At 43.8% G+C, this 19,464-nt stretch overlaps 1 protein-coding gene across 2 annotated transcripts; it reads left to right on the top strand.

The window, feature by feature from the left end:
• Window positions 1–4,276: 4,276 nt before the first annotated feature.
• nocta (nocturnin a) lies at window positions 4,277–13,420 on the top strand. 2 transcript variants are annotated; one of them, XM_080465016.1, is made up of 3 exons: window positions 4,277–4,772; window positions 11,017–11,310; window positions 12,040–13,420. In XM_080465016.1, exons 1-3 carry the CDS (start codon window positions 4,613–4,615, stop codon window positions 12,906–12,908), a joined length of 1,323 nt encoding a protein of 440 aa, XP_080321142.1. In that variant the 5' UTR covers window positions 4,277–4,612; the 3' UTR covers window positions 12,909–13,420. The 2 variants fall into 2 exon arrangements, with proteins under 2 accessions (XP_080321142.1, XP_080321143.1); XM_080465017.1 differs by lacking the exon at window positions 4,277–4,772 and adding an exon at window positions 9,052–9,098.
• Window positions 13,421–19,464: the final 6,044 nt, after the last annotated feature.

Raw genomic sequence — 19,464 nt, 5'->3', positions numbered from 1 at the left:
TGCTCTGGCTCCTCTCTAGCCCAGCAATGAAGTAGGGCCAGCTCAGCACCCGTTTAGACCCTGATAGGCCGGGGCTTTGGCAGTGGAAAGACAAAGAACTGGTGCTAAGTCTGGCCCTGGCCCCGAACTCGCCCCTGGTTCTTTCTGGTGGAAAAGCCTCCTAAATGGCATTGTTAGCGGGGCTTCGGGCTTCAAGACCCACGAGGCATCAAAATCACATGATCTGAATGAACGTTGCCAGAGCCTGAGCATGCGCACTTACACTTTACTGCATGCAATACACACTGCATGGTGAGGGAGTGGCTCGCCACACTAATGCACCCTCATTGTGGATCGGGAGAAAACAACCTGAAGCAGCAACAGGAGACCAATAACCAGGGAGTACTGTCCTCACAGTATTTATGTGCAATTTAGGAGGACGTGATATTCACAGACAAGAAAATATTGTAGATAATCTTAAAGGGGACATATCATGCTAAATCCACTTTTTTAGCCCTTAAATGCATGTTGTTGTATATTTAGAGTGTTTAGAAGTACAGAAAAGTTCAAAGTAGTCTCTTCAGGTGCTCCGTTGATATCTTTATATTCTGTTTTGGTCATATTTTGCGATCCGTTTCGATTTTTCTATTCTCTATTACGTTTTTTGAACAATGACGTCACAGTATTCTCAGCGGAACTGCCAAATTAGGACATCGACATTTCGAGCAATCCGCCATTTTTGTTTCTCGCTGCGATTTTGTAGTCCAACCGAAGTTACGAGAGGATAAGTCGAAATGTTCGGTTGTTGGATGTAGTAACCCACAAGCTTCGTTACACCGTCTCCCAGCATCAGAACCTTTTCGAAGTGCCTGGTTGAGTTTTATTTTTCACAGAAATGTACCCACATCTGTGGGTAAGGTCATTTTTGTGTGCGCGAATCACTTCAAGGATGACTGCTTCAGCAACCTCCGCCAGTATAAAGAAGGATTTGCCGAAAGACTTGGTCTGATTGAGTGGTCAGTTCCTCTATCTATGGAGACGACGAACAGAGCACTTCGGTAAGCTGTATATAACGCTAAAAAGTGTGATGATAAGACGTCCCTGTCATTGTTTTGTTAGCATTAGCAGTTGCACCGTCTTCATATGTTAGCGCTGTGTGCTCGTTTTAAATTATAATGTATCTTCTGTGTTAAATAGTTGTTGTAATACAGGCAGTATTGTAGTAGTGGGCATGGATGGAGAAGTTAGTGTAAATATAGTAACACACCATTGCGTTACATCCATATGAAGACGTTGTTCTGAAGGTGCATCATCGTCATTTTCATCTCGCTCCGCCGGGTCCGACTCTGGCTCCAACATGTATGGCTGGATGGACAAATCTTCCGTTGTTGACATTTTGTAAATAATGTGTGAATATAAAGTTTCTGCGCCGCTAGATAATTGTATCTGTTCTATCAAACTACAAAGATGGCCGAACAGGGTGAAGTTGAACCGAGTGTCACCTCTGCAACCTGGAGAGGAGGCGGGGTATGAAGTGTCTCATTTGCATTTGAAGAGACCGCCCCAAAACGAGTTGCTCTCAGAAGCACATCAGAAAAGGGGTTGAAAAGGGGCCTGTGGAGCTCTAATAATGAGGAATTCAGACCCAAGCATTGCAGTTCCGCTTTATATAGACCACAACTGTATGATTTATATGTAAAAAGGAAGGATTTAAAAGCATGATATGTCTCCTTTAAAGAATTAATAGCATACTTTGCATGCAGTCCTTTCTGATGACACCAGGTGGGGCTCACCTGCCCCTAATTACCAATTGCCACTGGAATTCACATCAGTCAAGGACTCCCAGGCACATTCGACCCCCACCCATTCAGGTACAGGGAGAACAGATCGACAGAGGACACTGTAGCCATTGCCATCCATACAACCCTGCTCCATATAGAAGAAAAGGACAGTTTCACCAGGCTTCTCGTCAAAGACTTCAGCTCGACTTTTGTCACGATCATCCTAGCCAGGCTGGTGACCAAATGAATTAAAATCAGCCTCCCTCACTCCATCCGCCTGTGGATCATGGACTTCCTCAGCAATCACACACAGTGTCAATGCAGGGCCCCACCTTTCCTCAGCATTCAGCCTCAAGCTGTCTGCTGTGTGCTAAGTCTCCTGCACTGAAAAAAGAAAATAGGTGGAAATAGTTGAACCAACTTCATTGAATGGCCTCATATGGTAACATCTAACTAAATCAAGTTCTTCACACTTCCAGCTGGTGCAGAAATAACAATCCCCTAGACTTTAGGAGAAACAGAGTGGATCTCGGCCCATACACATCAATGGGAAATGTGTGGAGGGTCTAACCTGGAAATCCAACACCACTGCCCTGATCAAGAAAGCACAGCAGCAACTCCACTGAGGGTCCTGGAGAACAAGGTCCTTGGCACGGAGCTGCTGGTGTTTTTCTCCAGATGCTCCATTGAAAGCGCAGTGACATACTGCAGTCCAGTGAGAGTCACCAGATGCACTGGTCAGGAGAAGTCAGCGCTCCAGAAGCACAGAAGATCATGGGCTGAGCTCTCTTCCCCTTAGACGAGCTGCCACTGAAAAAGCCTGCAGCATCCTGAAGGACTCGTCCCACCCAGCACGTCAACTGTTCCAGCTATTTCCCTCAGGGAGGCGCTGTAGGACAATAAGAGTGAAAAAAAACAACCTGAGAAACAGCACATACCCCAGGGCCTTGCAATAAAAAATGAGTCACATAAATAAATCAATGAAGTCGTGACCTCCCGTCACTCATCATATGTGTCATACATACAATGCAATATGTACCAACGTGCAATAAGTCATCTTGCTCAACCTATGGTCAACTGAAAAAATGCTGCCAGATGTACATTTCTTGTTTTTATCGTGTGTGTACTGTGTATATGTATACACACACACACACACACACACACACACACACACACACACACACACACACACACACACACACACACATATAGATTAGAATATATAATATGTTATATTTTATAGTTTTGTATTATATTTATTCTAATCTTTGTCTTAATTTGTCCATAATTCTGTGTCTTAATTATTCATTTAGCACTGAATGGAAAAGTGCATAATTCTTTTGTTCTCTTTGCACAATAACAAAGAAACATTCTGATTCTGATATGCTATATGATGTGTATTTAATATGATGACATGACAAGTCTAACATCTGTTGACTTGATTTTACAAACGCCATCAGTTCTGTTTCTACTTTATATGACCAATACAACTAATTAAAATGTGTAATAATATTAAAAGAACTAAAGCTGCCATTTGAATGACTTTAAAACCAATATGCTGATGCCATAAAACCGTATTTCTCTGTCTTCGCTTTTTAATGCAGAACCTATTGATGTGTTGTTTCCACGGCTCTCCATGTTTTCCTCTGAATCCAAACTGTGACAACATTCAGTGTTTGTTGTACAACCTTGACAGATCTGTTCTCTCATTCCAGGTACAGAATATTGAACCCTTTATCTAGAGGGTGACTTTTTCCTGTATATACGTTTTACTACCTTGAGGAGAAATGGTGAAATGTATGTGATGTTGACTAGCACGATGTATCTCAACACATTTTAATATGTGTAAAAGGTACATGAAGGATTTTAAAGCTATAAAATATCCTAAGATTGACTCTATAGTTGTGGTGTGGTAGCTCAATAGATGTCCTCTGAACCGTTGACAGAGACGCCTCCAGACCCTTCACCTAGTTAGATAATGCCTCAGAACATCACTTTGATCTTTAGTTTAACCTTACTGTTACAGATTAAACAAGATAGATAAGAGCATGGAGGGATGTTACATAATAAATCACTACACATCAAAACAAATACAGCCATGTTGTCACTGATCAACAAAGCAAATAGCCCATGATTGTAGGATGTATCCAACTACAGTGTGTCTCCTTCTGTATGTTTATGACTTTATTTATATACATCTTTGTGTCTCCTTTATGTTAAGAGTCGATATATATTTGTCTCCTTTTGTATAGTTATGATTCTATTCATTCACGTCTAAACGTCATCTGTAGTTTTTTTTAACTCTATTTATACATGTCTATGGAGCAACACTCGTGAAAGAAGCACGCATAGCGCGCTGGGAACCGGCGTCATGAGAGTCTCTGACGTCAGCCACCGTCAAATGCGTACATTAAGTGGACTTTATTCTGATTGGTTTACAGTGAGAATGTTTCCGCCTTCTCTCCGCTAAGTCCCGCCTCTCCTGTACAAGTGTCAGTGTGGCTCGAACCAATGTTGACAGGAGGGGTGTGATTTTAAGTCACTTTTATCCAAAGTCCAAGTAGATCACTTCACACTGATTAAGAGCTGAACATCTTAGCAACATTCTGATAAGTATTGTTAGTTAGGTCAGGTTTGTTGTAATTTATCTCCTCTGGTAAGTTGCTACCACCTGGTGTATCTGGATCCCCCCGGCAGACGGTCCTCCGTTCCCCACAGAAGCATGGTGATGTAACTTTTACCGGCGTCCTGCCTTCAGAGGCACCGGGAGGGAACTTTCTCAGGCTTTGTCTCCACTAAATGGCTCGTTGCTGTTCCACAAGCTTCTCCGTTGGACTGAATACACTGAGAGGATGAATCCAGCCCGTCGCTGCTCCGCTTTGTTCGGCCAGCTGTGCGCGTCCTCCTCTCGGGGAGCCCCGGCCGCCAGGATACCGGGGACACGCTACTGTCACCCCGCCGCGGGAGGAGCGGGGAAGCCGAGTGGAGCCTCCGGCACCGCCACCACCGCAGGTACTACCGCAGGGGGAAGGTCGCTGACTGTCGGGGTGGATACACTGTACACTGTATTGAGTGTGAATTTCTGCCTGAACCGCAGAATGTTGACTTGATCTGACGTGTCATTTGTAATCAGTGTGTTCAGAACATCAGAACCTCAGTGCATCAGAACCTCAGAACATCAGACCACGTGTCTGTCAGGCCTCAGAAGTTTCAGTTTGTGAGTCACTGATGAAGGCTGCTTCTAACAAAGCTTCCTGTAAAGGTGAGCATGTGTTCCAGGCTCATGATGTTACATCATCTCACTGCAGACCACCAAACAGGCTTCCTGTGTGTCAGCCAGCTTAAAGGCTTTCTGAAGACTCCGTCCAGAAAAGAACTGTCTCTTCTAGGACACAGAGAACTATTCTCTACCTCATCACGTCATCCTCTATCAGGTCCTCACTGACATACTGGGGAATCTCAAAGCCAATGATTAGATGCATCTAATGTTTACAGAAACCTGGTAGAAAGTGATCAAAGTCATTCACATTTTATCGTTTCAAGCAAAAAAGAAAAAAAAAAGAATTTTCTACACAGATTGAATCTTACAATATAATGTGCTGTCTGCAACAAAGGAGCAGAAATATGACTTACAGGAGCCATTGAATGTATATTTGAATGGTGACATATTCCCACAAATCTACAAGTTTCCAAATATTATCAGTAGATTATTTTCTAAAAATCGTGATATTTGAAATTGAACATATCGCAGGGATTTTTCCTGACATACTGAAATATTCTGTGAATAACAGTCATCATTTTCAGGAAATAAGTCAGTTTTTGGAGGCCCTCTTTCCTCCTGTGCTTTTAAAACTGCAAGGCAAGGCAAATTTATTTATCGAGCACCATTCAAACACAAGGCAATTCATAGTGCTTTACAAATAAATTAAAGAAATACAGAATAAAGAAATACATTGAAGCTTCAGACGAAATGAAAGACATACATTAAAACAAATAATGAAGAAAAGTAGAATAAAGAGGTAAGAGATTTATTAAGATTAGTTTACTAAGTAAGTAAAGTCCATTTTTTTATTCAAAAGTCTGTGCATATAGAAATGTTTTAAGTCCTGATTTAAAAGAGGTGAGTGTGTCAGCAGTCTTCAGGTGTTCAGGAAGTTTGTTCCACAGGTGAAGAGTGTAGGAACTAATAGCTGCTTCACCTTGTTTGTTTCTGACTCGAGGAACATGGAGTAAGCCTCTTCCTGAGGACCTCAGAGGTCTGGAAGTTTTATATTCTACAAGTAAATCTAAGATGTATTTAGGCCCGAGACCATTCAAAGCTTTATAGACCAGAAGTAAGATTCTGAAGTCAATCCAGGGATTGGAGCATTCTGTCTTCAGCTTTTTCATGAGAAGTAGAATAAACACAGAATAAAGTTCAGTGTTTTCAACATGAAGCAATGCCAGACCCATTCTCCAATGTATTACTTGATAAGCAGCGACAAATCCATGTTAATAAGAAACCAAAACCTGCTAGAGTCAAGTAACTGAGAAGTAACTTCAGCACAGTGAGTGATTAATGATAAACCTCAAATTCTTTATAAAGTAGTGATCATATTTGTTTACATCATCCAGATTTAGATTCCCCAGTTAACCTCAAACACATGGCTTTGTTTTTTTTAGACCGTGGGAGAAAATCTGCACATGAACAGGTAGAACCTGCAAACTCTATGTTGATATAGTGATTAAAAGAAAACTATTGTAAAATAATTTGATTACAAATAGTTAACTTTATATTTGAAATCCATGCAGCAGGACAGATTGTTCTGTCAGTAAAAACATTTCCACCCGGCCAATGTGAACATTGTGTCTCTTTGGACAATTAAACAGCGAATGGAGCTGCAGTTTCCTGGGCAGTCTGCAGGTGGTGCTCTGTTGTGGAGGATAGCACCTCCCAGAAGCTGATGTCCAGGAAGAGAGTGCTTCTTGATCAGCTCTAATCTGTCCCTGATGCAGCCTATGATGTTACATTCGTGTATGTTTGGTTCGAGCAGGCAAACTGACCACTGAGGGAAGAAATGGAGAAAACATGCAAATCATCTCAAACTGCTAAAACAGGAACAGGTGAAATTACTAGGTTGGTTAAATAAGTTTTTTAATTTGTTTATTTAGTTTTTAAAAAGCCTAAATAACTTCTTAATTATAGTTCCTGAATGTAGTTTTAGTAAATATGGAGTTTATATATTAATGAATATGCATCTTTATTTTGAAATTTAGGCATGTCTTGTTGCTTTGACACAGGAGGGTCAAACTCATTTCAGTTCAGGGGAAAATACAGTGAAATGTCCAAAAACGTCTCCTATACTGTTGCATTCTGGGTGTTTTTACAAACTCCCCAGGTCTCAGTGTTGTGTCCAAAAGCTCTTAAGAAATGTCTTAATAAATAAATGAATGTTTTCTTTGAAACATTTACAATTTACTTGGTGGTTTGGTGTCCGGTTTGGAGCCTCTTGTGGCCGGTTTTGGCCCACGGGCCTTATGTTTGACACCCCTGCTTTAGATCAATATTGTTTGGTAGAACATGAGTTTGATTGTTCTTAAAGGCTCCAAGCTATGTGATGCCCACACCAGAGAGGTCGGTGTGAAGACTGGAAGGAGTTTGTGTGTGTGTGAGCTCAAGCTTCGTCTATTTAAGGTCTTTCACCACTGTAAAACAGGTCACGGTCTAGTTATGTACACACACACACACACACACACACACACACACACACACACACACAGCTCGGGTCAGCGGTACCTTAAATTAGCTGCTTCAGTGGTTTCTGTGTTTGTGGCGCTCGTTAAAATACCTCCAGGCTGAACATTTTGTTCTCAAAGTGACAAAGTAGTGTCAATATGTCAAAATGTACAAGGCTCATGTCACTTGTAGGAAACAAAAAGTTGTTTAAAAATTCTTCAAACTGGATAATTCCTTGGTTGGATTTGTGTGGGGAAAAGTGTCTGCACACTATTGAGCACCAATGTTATAACTTAGATTTTATTATAAGCAAACAAGTGTGACTTACTATGAGACACATATATTGTTCCATGTTAAAAACCTGGATAGTGCTTCGACTCAGAGGAAGATGCTCTACGCATATCCTTTTCGCTGAGTGTTAAGCTGAATTTCTGTCATCTCATATTCTCTGACTGTAAAAATGTGATTATGACTTCAGATTAGATATTTGATCAAACTATTATCAGGCCGTCTTTATTGGCTTTGCCGCATTGAACATGTTTACAGTTGTGGCGGTTGGCTGTTGAAGGCCTTGGTTTGTTTCTGAGGGGAACGTCTCCATCCTAAACCTGCAGCACAGACCTTCATTCAGCTCCCTCCAACATCTAATCTAATCCACTAATTCACTTGTTGAGCACGTGGTTCAATGACAGCACGCACTGCTCACACGGTCCTGCTTGTTACCGAGTCCTGCTGCTGGACCGCTCAGAAAACCTTCACACGACACGCCAGCTCAATTGTTGCTGGACATGGAGTCCTTAGAGTTATGATACTTCTACAGCCCAAGCATAATAACAGACACTGATGTGTTTTCGGCTCTTTTAGGGTAATATAATCTTGTATTTTGTTTTAAGAAATCCTCAGGACGAAGTTTTCATGTCAAAACACTTTTAAAAACATGAAATACATGTGGGTTTGTGGGCTTTTATCCAATTTAAATAAGATATTCAAACATGCAGATGATCGTAGTTTGAAGTTGCTGTCGGTTTCCATGTTGGCTCGTCTCCAGTTCTCTCTGAAACAAAGTGACGTCGTGGGTTCACTGAACCATTCATCTGTTATAATGAACAGGTGTGGCACACCTTATTAAATGCGTGGCTGTGGCGCTGTCAAACGTGCTGGTTACCATGGAGATGGAAATGCTGTCCTCCACTGGAGGACGGCGAGGCTAGCAGCTGCTAGTTAGCAGTCAAAGAGTGGAGCTAAAGGTTTTAACACTTCCCCTGGACACCGGACTAGCAGTGCATGCTGGGAAAGAGAGACGGAACATGTCAGCTTTAAGTGTGATTGTAGTGGTTTGGTGATCCTGGTGTATGAATGGCCTCAGTCACACGGTGGGCAGCTCATTGAGAGCTGACATTCCTGAGCTTGTGTCTGCACAGCTCTCACTCTGACACACACACACACACGTGAGTGTGTGCTTGTTCACGGAGTCAGCTCCTGGAGCTGCATCTCATGAGAGTCGCTCCAGAGCTTCACTGTCCAGCTGCACATCAGAACAGACGGACCACTAAGACCACCGATCAGGACCCGGGACAGGGTTTACACGTTGTGTGTGTTTCCTTCATTGGTTTATGCTTCATGTGAGTATTTCTTGATCTGCTGTGGTCTGTATTGTCCCTTTCCTGAGGTCCACCTCCACCTTGTGACAGATCCGCTCTGTGAGGCAGAGTCGACAGAATCTGCTCTTTTTTTCATCGTAAACACATTTAGTTCATTTAAATAAACAGTTGAGACCATAAAAACATTGTTTCACTAACAGAGCTGAGAATGCAGCTCAAACTCTAAAAAGAGAGAATCTCCTCTCTAATTTCCAGTTTGTACAGATGAAATGACGTGGCAGACTGACAGTACCTCTGCTTCCTTTACTCCTTTCAAAACAAAATGATTTCACCACAGTGTTTCATCCTTTGTCTGCTCACTTCCTTGTAGGAGCACTGCGGCAGGCTATCTTAAATATAGCAGACATTAGTCTCTATTGTGTAAGTGATGTCTTATTGGAACTGCTGTTATATTGTGTGTGTGTGTGTGTGTGTGTGTGTGTGTGTGTGTGTGTGTGTGTGTGTGTGTGTGTGTGTGTGTGTGTGTGTGTGTGTGTGTGTGTGTGTGTGTGTGTGTGTGTGTGTGTGTGTGTGTGTGTGTGTGTGTGTTGCAGACGCTCTCAGAGAGACATTGTCTCATTTTGCTGTGTAATCAGACGACAGTGAATGTATGTAACCAGCAGAACTCCTGCGTGGGGTTTCCATGTTCTCTCTGGACCTGTGGAGGTTTCCTCCAGTTACTGTGGTTTCCTCCTACAATCCTGACGACTAAAGGACTAAAAACCTTGGAGCCTTGAGCATTGATGAATTCTCTTTATGCTTTTGAAAAGCAGGCATGAAGAAATATAATTCTTGAACGACTGATGACTGTTAAAATACAACCTGGTGGCAGCGTCCCGTCCTGGTTGGAAACAACACAGCAAATGACTTTTATTGTGACATTCAAACATGTAAATGCTGAGTATGAGACAAAAAAACAAAAAAAACTGATATGTAGTCTTCCCCCATAGTGCAAAAAACGTACTACTTTTAACAATTAAATCATAATAAGTACACGTGTTCTTATCAGAATGTACTGCTTTATGCAGTAGATGTTCAGCTCAGTGAGAATCATTGACTGGGCTCAGAAAGAGTCAGGAATACATGCTTGGTCTTAATGATATCAAGGACTGAGCATGTCTGGTTTTGTTACTCCAGATAACTAAGAGATATCTTGACTATGTTAATCCTGCTTCGTAGTCCAAACCTCAGTCCACCTTTGTCCTGTTGTGATAAGATAAGATAAGATAAGATATCCCTTGATTTATCTTGCATGTGGAGAAATTTGCAGTGGTACAACAGGATAGTAAAGAGAAAGAAGCACACATAGCAGGAACTAAAAAAAAAAAAAAAAAAAAAAAAGCAGATAAAAATACGATATAAAGGAAAATATGCACACGGTGCCTATAGGCTGAGTGTAGATACGTATTAGTGTGCCAGCAGAGGTCCACGGACTCGCCGCAGTGTGTTTCTGGGTCCTCACCTCTGCTGAATGCACAGTAGGTCAAAGGTCAGCTGCTTTCCACTGACAGTGAACCTTCTGCACTTTGCTGAGCTTCACCTGACACAGCTCATCAAGTAAAAACAGGTCACACAGAGCAGATATATGGAAACACAGTCTGGAGGTACACACACACACACACACACACACTTTGAGCAGGGAGATGTTTTCAGTGGTCCTGCTACAGTGACAGAGAAATACATGCTGAGGGTCTTTCAAATGTCTGAACAGAGGTGTATTTTGAAATATATCCACCCAGATGTTTGAAAAAAAAAATGAATTTGAGGGCTTTAACTGGGAATTGAAGTGATACCTTGGATCGTCCTGTGACATTAGAAATGTTGACAAGTTTCTGAGTTTAAGTTTATTTTCTCCTAAAAAGACTTTTCTAAACCTCGTCCTCTCTTGTCCCTTCATCAGTGTGTCCAATGGGCAACAGCAGCAGCAGCAGGTTATTCGGTACTTTGGCCCAGTCCCTGAACACCACCCCCCTGGCGCAATCAGACCCTTTCTCTGAGGAGAACCCAGACCAGGACTTGGATCAGGACCTGGCCGAGGTGGACCCGGACCAGCTGCTCAGGGAGTGTGAGCAGGCCCTGCTGAGGCGTCCGGCCAGGCCGCACCGGGACCTGGTTCATCCCAGTCACTCAGTGCCCGACCGACACAAACACGACCCCCCTATCCGGGTCATGCAGTGGAACATTCTGGCACAAGGTGAGTGAAACGGACACGTTGTGGATCAAAGTATCTCCTCTGAATACTGGACCAGGTCCACCATCAAGAGAGTTCTAGACAAATCTGTAGTAACGTGCATTTTTACACTGAAATCACAAGCTGAAAGCAGCTCCATGGTTTAATATTATGGCACATAAACAACTAAAACTAAAAATAGAGTTTCATTAGTGTGGAAAGACCGCCAGCAAGTCACCTGTATGTTTGATGTGTGGAGAGAAACTGAGGAGTTAATGGCTGTGATCAAAGTTTTCACTGTCTCAGTCACTAGTAAATACCCAAAGCTAAAACAGCTTAAAAAGAAAAAAATGCTAAAGTGGTTAAAACGTTTTTAACAGCTGGAATGTCTGAATTAGTAAAATACTTAAAACAGAAAAAACTGTAGTTTAATGTCAGCAGTTCTTAATTATGAGCCACAGAAATGTAACTAATATATAAAAGCAACATAGAATAACATTTCCAACATGTTTTCAGGCTTGACATGAATTTCATTTGTTGGAAAATGTTAAAAATGCTTTTCTTGGTCCAAAAAGCTGCAGACTGAACGTGACAATGACTCTACACTGCCCTCTGGTGTACAGATGTGACATGACTTACATTTGTTCCTGCGTATCTCTGACTCTCTGACTCTCTGACTCTCTGACTCTCTGACTCTCTGACTCTCTGACTCTCTGACTCTCTGACTCTCTGACTCTCTGTGTCTGTGTCCAGCTCTCGGGGAGGGGAAGGACGGTTTCATCCGCTGCCCTCTGGATGCTCTGAACTGGCACGAGAGGAAGTACCTGATCCTGGAGGAGATCCTGACGTACCGGCCGGACGTCCTGTGCCTGCAGGAGGTGGACCACTACTACGACACTTTCCAGCCCATCATGTCCAGCCTGGGTTACCAGGGCAGCTTCCTGGCCAAGCCGTGGTCACCCTGCCTGGACGTGGAGCGTAACAATGGGCCAGACGGCTGTGCCCTCTTCTACCGCCGCTCCCGCTTCTCCCTGCAGGCCACGGCCCACCTGCGCCTGTCGGCCATGATGCTGCCCACCAACCAGGTGGCCATCGTGCAGACACTGAGCTGCAGGGCGACGGGCCGGCGGCTGTGTGTGGCCGTCACCCACCTGAAGGCTCGCAGCGGCTGGGAGCGGCTGAGGAGCGCGCAGGGAGCAGACCTGCTGCAGAGGCTGAGGAGCATCACCTCCAGAGGGGGAGGGGGCCGGCGGGTGGAGGAGCAGGACGAGGAGGAGCGCTCCGGCCTCCTCCCCTTGGTGGTGTGCGGGGACTTCAACGCCGAGCCCTCGGAGGACGTGTACCGCCGCTTCAGCTCCTCTCCCCTCGGCCTGGACTCCGCCTACAAGCTGCTGAGCTACGACGGGCAGACGGAGCCAGACTACACCACCTGGAAGATCCGGCCGACCGGAGAGAGCTGCGCCACGCTGGACTACATCTGGTACAGCCGGGAGGCGCTGAGTGTGGAGAGCCTGCTGGACATTCCCACTGAGGAGCAGATCGGACCGGACCGCCTCCCTTCGTACCACTACCCCTCCGACCACCTGTCCCTGCTGTGTGACCTCCGCTTCCGGGATAGCTGAGGGAGACGACCAATCACAGGGCAGGGCGAGTGGGAGCAGAGCATCTGAGGCTGTGAGGCTTCGTTCACACTGCAGGCGAATGTGACCCAATTCCCATGGTAGACCCAGGTGGCGGGATTCATCTTTGGAAAGATTTTGAGGTTTTGTGTTCGTGAATCTCCATCAATATTTTAAACAATTGTAAACTTAGCGTGACGTCACGCCTTCTTCTATGCATGCAGGTCACTTTGGGGTCGGATAACGTTGCAGTCTGATGGAGGTTGTGTTTAAAATGTAGTGTAAACGATCATGCAAAGAAATCTGAGCTCAGCAAGAAATGTGAATTGAGCATCAAAACCTGCAGTTTTCATGGTTTTCAGTCTCAGTACTGAAGCTGAGCCCACTGCTGCTATAAGTTATTGTTTTTACTCAGAGTGGACACATTTAAGTTATTGGACAATGAGCAAGTTGCTACGACTCAGCATGGGAACAGCTAATATATTCATGAGAATAAAGTCATTATTTTTACTTACCTTTGTCTCCTGTGTTGATTCTCTGTAAAAAAAATCTATATATATTTTATCACAATATCAGCATGTGGAATATACAGACAACAAAACACTGTCTGAACTGTGATCATTATGGTTTTATGCATTCATGACCTAAAATTCTGTTAATTGCCTCACAAAAACATTGCAATGAACTAATTACTTCAATTAAAGTCAATGAATGATCTTAGTGACAACACAAGCAAGAAGCACAAAATTCAATGAAAAGTGACCAGAAACAACAAAGTCTGTTCCTCTGACACACTGCTGGAGGAAAGTGCAGACTCTATTGTTGAGTAAGGTAGGAGGGTTGAGGGGGAGAGAGGTACCCCCGTCGCCAAGGCCCTCCGCAATGCCCCACCCAACCCCCGAGTGGCTCGGCCCAAAACCGGGGGACCAACACCCATCCCGACACGGCACCGCGAGAGGACCCCACCCCACCCAGCGGCTGGACAGCAGAGTCCAAGACCCACAGGGCCCAGTAGGAGCCCAGCCAGAGGCCAGTGGTGAGGGCACACCGACCCCCCCCCCCCCCCCCCCCCCCCCCCCCCCCCCCCCCACACACACACACACACACACACCGACACATATATACAGAAAGTACACACACACACACAAAGACAGACATGCAAACACACAAGACCCATACACCCACATATATCTAGCCTGCACCAACGGGGGGAGGAGAGCAGAGGAGACGCCCCAGCAACCGACAGCCCCAGGGTTTGTTAACGAAGACGTGAGACAGAAAGTTGCTGATCGGCAGATCAGAAGAACAAGAACATTGTGGCACTAACGAGCTAACAGGCTAGTTAGTAGCAACTGGACAGACTGCAAGTGACAGTAATACTGTCAATTCATTCCCCCCAAATATATTTAAAAATTATACATCTAAAGGATTTCCCTTCTGGGTTAATCAGGTACTGTCTGTTTCTTAACATTTTATTTATAAGAATTTTCCATACGGTACAAAATCTTAGCGGTGGTCATCCCATGCTATTAGATACGGAGCTGAAGATACTGGAATGTACCGAAAGACAAAAAAATGAGGAATACAACAACAAATGGACAATAAATAAATAAATTAGATTTAATTAAAATAAACCAAAACAAACACATCTTGTGAAGACATTAACACAAAACATGACAAAACCAAACCACAACAGTGTAAGTTTTGTGTATCCCCAAAACTTTCTTCACTTTTGAGGGGTCCGTTTACACAGCATCAGTGTGCGGATCCACTGTATCCACAAAGTTTTTAATCCGGCTCCCACGGTGGAAAGATTCTTTATGGCTGCTATTCCCTCCTGCAGAGACTGATGGAGGCTACAGAGCCTGTTACTGTGCATGCACATCCCTCCCCCTCCCTCCTGCTCATCCAGTTGTAAACAAACATGGCGGCCCCGTAGTGGTATGACCCGCGGTCTATATTCTAGTTTTATCGTCCAGATCAGTAGTTTAATAGTTGAGACTCTCCCTGATAGCATCCGATGCATCATCAGTCATACGGATGTCGGGTTCTCTCCTTTTTCCTCACGTTTATAGCGTATTGTTCTCTGCACACACGTCTGTGTAGTTTCATAACAAAATCAAGCAACAGCGCCCTCCCGTGGCCCGGCATACTAACTACATCCTTGTCTCTGTGTCCACTGCTGCAGTGTAAACGCCACCACTTTTTTTTTACGGATTAGGTGTTGTCACGTGAAACGCTGTCGTGTAAACAAGGCCTTAATGTTCTGCATTACATCCTTGAGCCATTGATTGTGTGACGGTGGGGTAACTTCCTTCCATTTAAACAAAATTAAGCGTCGCTCAAACGAGGAAGAAAAAGCGATAACCCTCTGTAGGTGAGAAGAGGGATCAATATCACTAGATAGAACCAATGCAAAATATTACAGCGGTATGCTATAGAAATTATATTTGAAAAAGGATGACCAGAAAGGGACAAGTTGACCCGAACCCTAACCCAAATGACCGTCTGCCGAAGAGTTTGTTGTTCTGTTTATTTGTTTACTGCACTACAGCTTTATAAATGCTGTAATATGAGTGATGATAATTTGTAAAGCTTGAAACATGAATAAACACTTTTGTTAAAAAAAAGAAAGGGAACGACTGTGTCCTCAATCAGTCAGACTTTCCTCAACACAACAGGTACGTAATCTAACAATAGGCACTGTGCTGCAATACTGTATACTTTCTGTAATGCTCCATACAATATCACAGTATTCCACTTGCATTTTACAATATACAGTAAGCATACTTTACATAAACAGTGACATTTTACCTTACTCAATTTTGTGTTTTGGATTGCTATATGTTCTCCACAAAGAACTACAAGACATCCTCACAGGGGTGGCAGAGGGCCCCTTTCACACCTGAACAGGAGGAGGCTAGTTGCACCATGGTTGTAGAAAATAATGCCATATGACTAAGGGAGATACAGAGTGCCGTTATAGAGGACAACAACATCTTTGATAACATCCAAACAGTCAGCATCTCAACCATTGACAGGGTTCTGAAAAGACACCAAATGAACATAAAGCAGCTGTACACCGTTCCATTTGAAAGAAATGGTGAAAGAGTGAAGGAGCTGTGCTCCCAGTATGTACAGGTAAGACCTGTATGAGCATGCAGCAACTGTCCCTCACAGTAAACAGTACATCTTATAGTGATATACAGTATAGTAAGTGTGACCTTTACCCATTTGCTGTGGCTGTAGAAAAGAAGATGCAATATGCGCTGCATGTGATGTAACTGTATTTTGCCCAAAATGAAAATGCATGTAATTCATCAAACTCTTTGTGTCTTCTGGATATAGCGTCTGATGGAACTGGAAGCAAGTGAACCACAGCACAGCTTCATCTAGATGGATGAGGCTGGCTTCAGTTTAACAAAACTCAGAAACTGTCAGGTCTCTGTGTCTGCCCCAGGGGCTCTCACCTCGTGTTTCCAATAAACCAATGGCCTTCCCCCTCTGCCTGCTCCCATCGTTGTGCTCCACCTGTGTCCACTCCTTCCTTGTGTATTTAAACCCCTCTCCCTCTATTGTACTTGTCAGATCGTCTTGTCTATGTGTCTTCATGTTGCGCCTCTCATCGCCCTTGTGTTCCCTGGACTTCACTAAACTCTGGTTTTAATCCGACTCTGGGAATCTGCACTTGGGTCCATCCACACACACCACCTGCAATCCCTGACAGAAGGCCACAGAGCTACAGTTGATGTGCCAGGCCAACGGGGCGGGAACAGAACCATCGGTGCTGCTATCTATAGAATGATGTACTAAGGCATGTTCCCATCATTGGGCCGTACAATACAGAGTGTCTTGTCACCGTTTTAGACACACTCTACAGGGATCCCATCCCTGAAGAAGAGAGGGGTCAGATTGGAGATGACCTGCCAAAGTTCATGATGGTTTGGGACAATGTCAGTTTCCATCGCTCCAACATCATCAGGCAATGGTTTGCAGCCCACAACAGGATGCTGATGGAGTTCCTCCCACCCTACTCCCCATTCCTTAATCCCATTGAGGAATTTTTCTAGGCATGGAGATGGAAAGTACATGATCGCCAGCCACATACACAGATGACCCTTCCTGCTGCCATGGATGCAGCATGTGATGACATCACAGCAGGGGCTGGATAAGACACTCTAAAAGATTCTTTCAACGCTACATCCCAAGAGAAAATATTTGTGTGATGTGGTTGAGAATTTGCGGCCCAACAGAGAGGAATGTCAGGTGGTGTAGGACTGCACTATAATTCCTACAGCACTACATGTCCAGTTTTCCCTCGGGAGCTTGTCCTATGTTTACATTTCTACTTTTTTTTTTTTTTTCTTTGTACTATGCAGTGCTGTTTTTTCCTTTCTGTATCACAGTGATGTGGTCTGTCAACAAATTACAGTGCAAACAATTAAAGCATGTGTGGGAATTTTGTCCAGTCTCTTGCACTCAAACGCCCTCCTACACTACGGTGTAACCTCCAATTTACAATAACTGTCATCAGACCTTCAGCCATAGTTTATATCACAACATCCCTGCACAGCACACTTATATTGACAACATGACTAAGTAATTTGACTCTTATTCATACACAAGGACCTGTCATTCTGATGGCACTGACATGTTCATTTGAGAGATGAACTGAGGATTTTGAGCAAGAGAATGACGTTTGCAAGTAATCCATGGTGTTTTGCTATTTGTACGAAATGTTTTGAGAAATGCACTTAGACATACACTTTAGCAAATGTCGAGGATGATTGGAGAAATGTACCAAAGCGACTGAGAAAAACTAACGCATGCCTCGTGCATATAGAGGAGTGAACCCTGGAAAGGTCCGTATCTCCTTCCTTATCTGATAGTGGGACACCCAGTGATGTGATATGTAGCTAGTCCACAGCCAAGGTAATATAAAAAAAAAGTATCATAACAAAGGCAGACATTTAATAAAATTTCTTTATTTCATGACACAGATAATTTGACTCAATGTTTTGGTTCACGACAAGTTTTTTGGAGCTTTTAACATTAATGAACACCAAAACCATTATAAATGATGTGTGTGTGGTGTCTAATCAGCTCCTTCAGTCTTTCTGCAGCACCACACACCAGTTACCCTGGTCATGGTAGCTGCTCTGCACTTTGGCTCCTGCCACCAGACCACACAGCTGCTCTAGCTCCCCCTGCTGGAAGACGTGGTAAAACCGGTGAAAGACTGGAGCCATGCTGCTCTCTGACTCTGACTTGAGAGCTGAACTGGAACTGGGACTTGGGCTGGCTTTAGAGTCAGCTCTTAAAGTGGCATCATTAGGGGAAGAAGAAGTGTGATCTGAGGCCTTCTTGGACGTCTCCTTTCTCTCACCGTCTCTTGGTTCCCCCTCGCCTTGTTTCTTTCCTCCTTTCAGATGCCAAGGCACCAAGAGGTCCTGGGTGTTAAAGGCTGTGCGGTTGGTGTGCACACTAAGCTTGCCAGCCGCTGCTTGCACGGAGCGAGCGGGCCCGTTGGATTCCTCCAAGTGTGTACTGGCAGGGTGCGTTGATTCCCCATGAGGCTCCTGGCTTTCCCCTGGTGAGGTTATTGTTGGGCTGAGCTTCCCATGATGCTCTTTGTTGTAGTCTTTGAGATATTTGGACTTTTGCTTGTTGTGCTCTTGTTCAAAAACCCAAACGTAGATGAGGGCTCGACCTCCAGGCTTCAAAAGCCTCACCAGCTCCTGAACTGCCTGCAGCCGACGCTCCTTCAGAAACACACACACAACTGTTAAGTTATTTGATTAAAACACAAACATTTAAACAACTAAGCAAGTACATTTATTGTTAAGTGCAATAATTCAGATTAGGAAGTCTGGCATTGATAAAAAAAAAATAAAATGCATGCAACTTTGCATGAGACAACGCGTGTGCTGTGTGAGATTTGAGAGAATAAAATGTGTGTGAAGCTCCTCTTCCTCACAGAGCTCTTTCGAGGCTCTGCTTTTCTGAAAGAAGGAGAGGATCAGCTCCAGTGAGGTTTCCAAGCCTATTTATGTTCCACAGAGTCTTACGATGTGATCAGATATTGTTTCATGCTCAATCTTCATGAAGACAGAAGGAATGTCCTTGTTAAATCTGTTTTCATAGATAAGATATTAAGTACGTCTGGACCAAGACACTCCCAGTTTGCAACGCACTCAAGACATGAAGATAAAGGCAAATCATGTGCCGAACGGCTGCTGTACACACATTTATCTCCCACAACAACAATATAGTGTGCCGGGCTGAATGCAACACATTGTATGTTGTTGCATTTTTACCAAGCAGGCTAAAATATGTATAAAGAGGACGAAACAGCACTGGACTCCATGTCCTCTATGTAACCATTACAGCAAACTAGGAAACTACGGAGTTTATGTGTGCGATTTGCTCACAGCTTTGGTTCGTACTACATTCAGACTCCGATTAAACGTCTAATCTAACGACACAGGACTACGTTTACAGCCCACTTTTTAAACTTTGGTTTAACCCAGACCCAAGTTTTCCAAAAAGTTTCAGAGAC

The sequence above is a fragment of the Lipophrys pholis genome (genome assembly GCF_963383615.2).
Source record: "Lipophrys pholis genome assembly, chromosome: 6".
NCBI classification, from domain to species: domain Eukaryota; kingdom Metazoa; phylum Chordata; class Actinopteri; order Blenniiformes; family Blenniidae; genus Lipophrys; species Lipophrys pholis.
The sequence above is the reverse complement of the archived record's forward strand: the minus strand, read 5'-3'. Positions and strand labels throughout refer to the sequence as shown.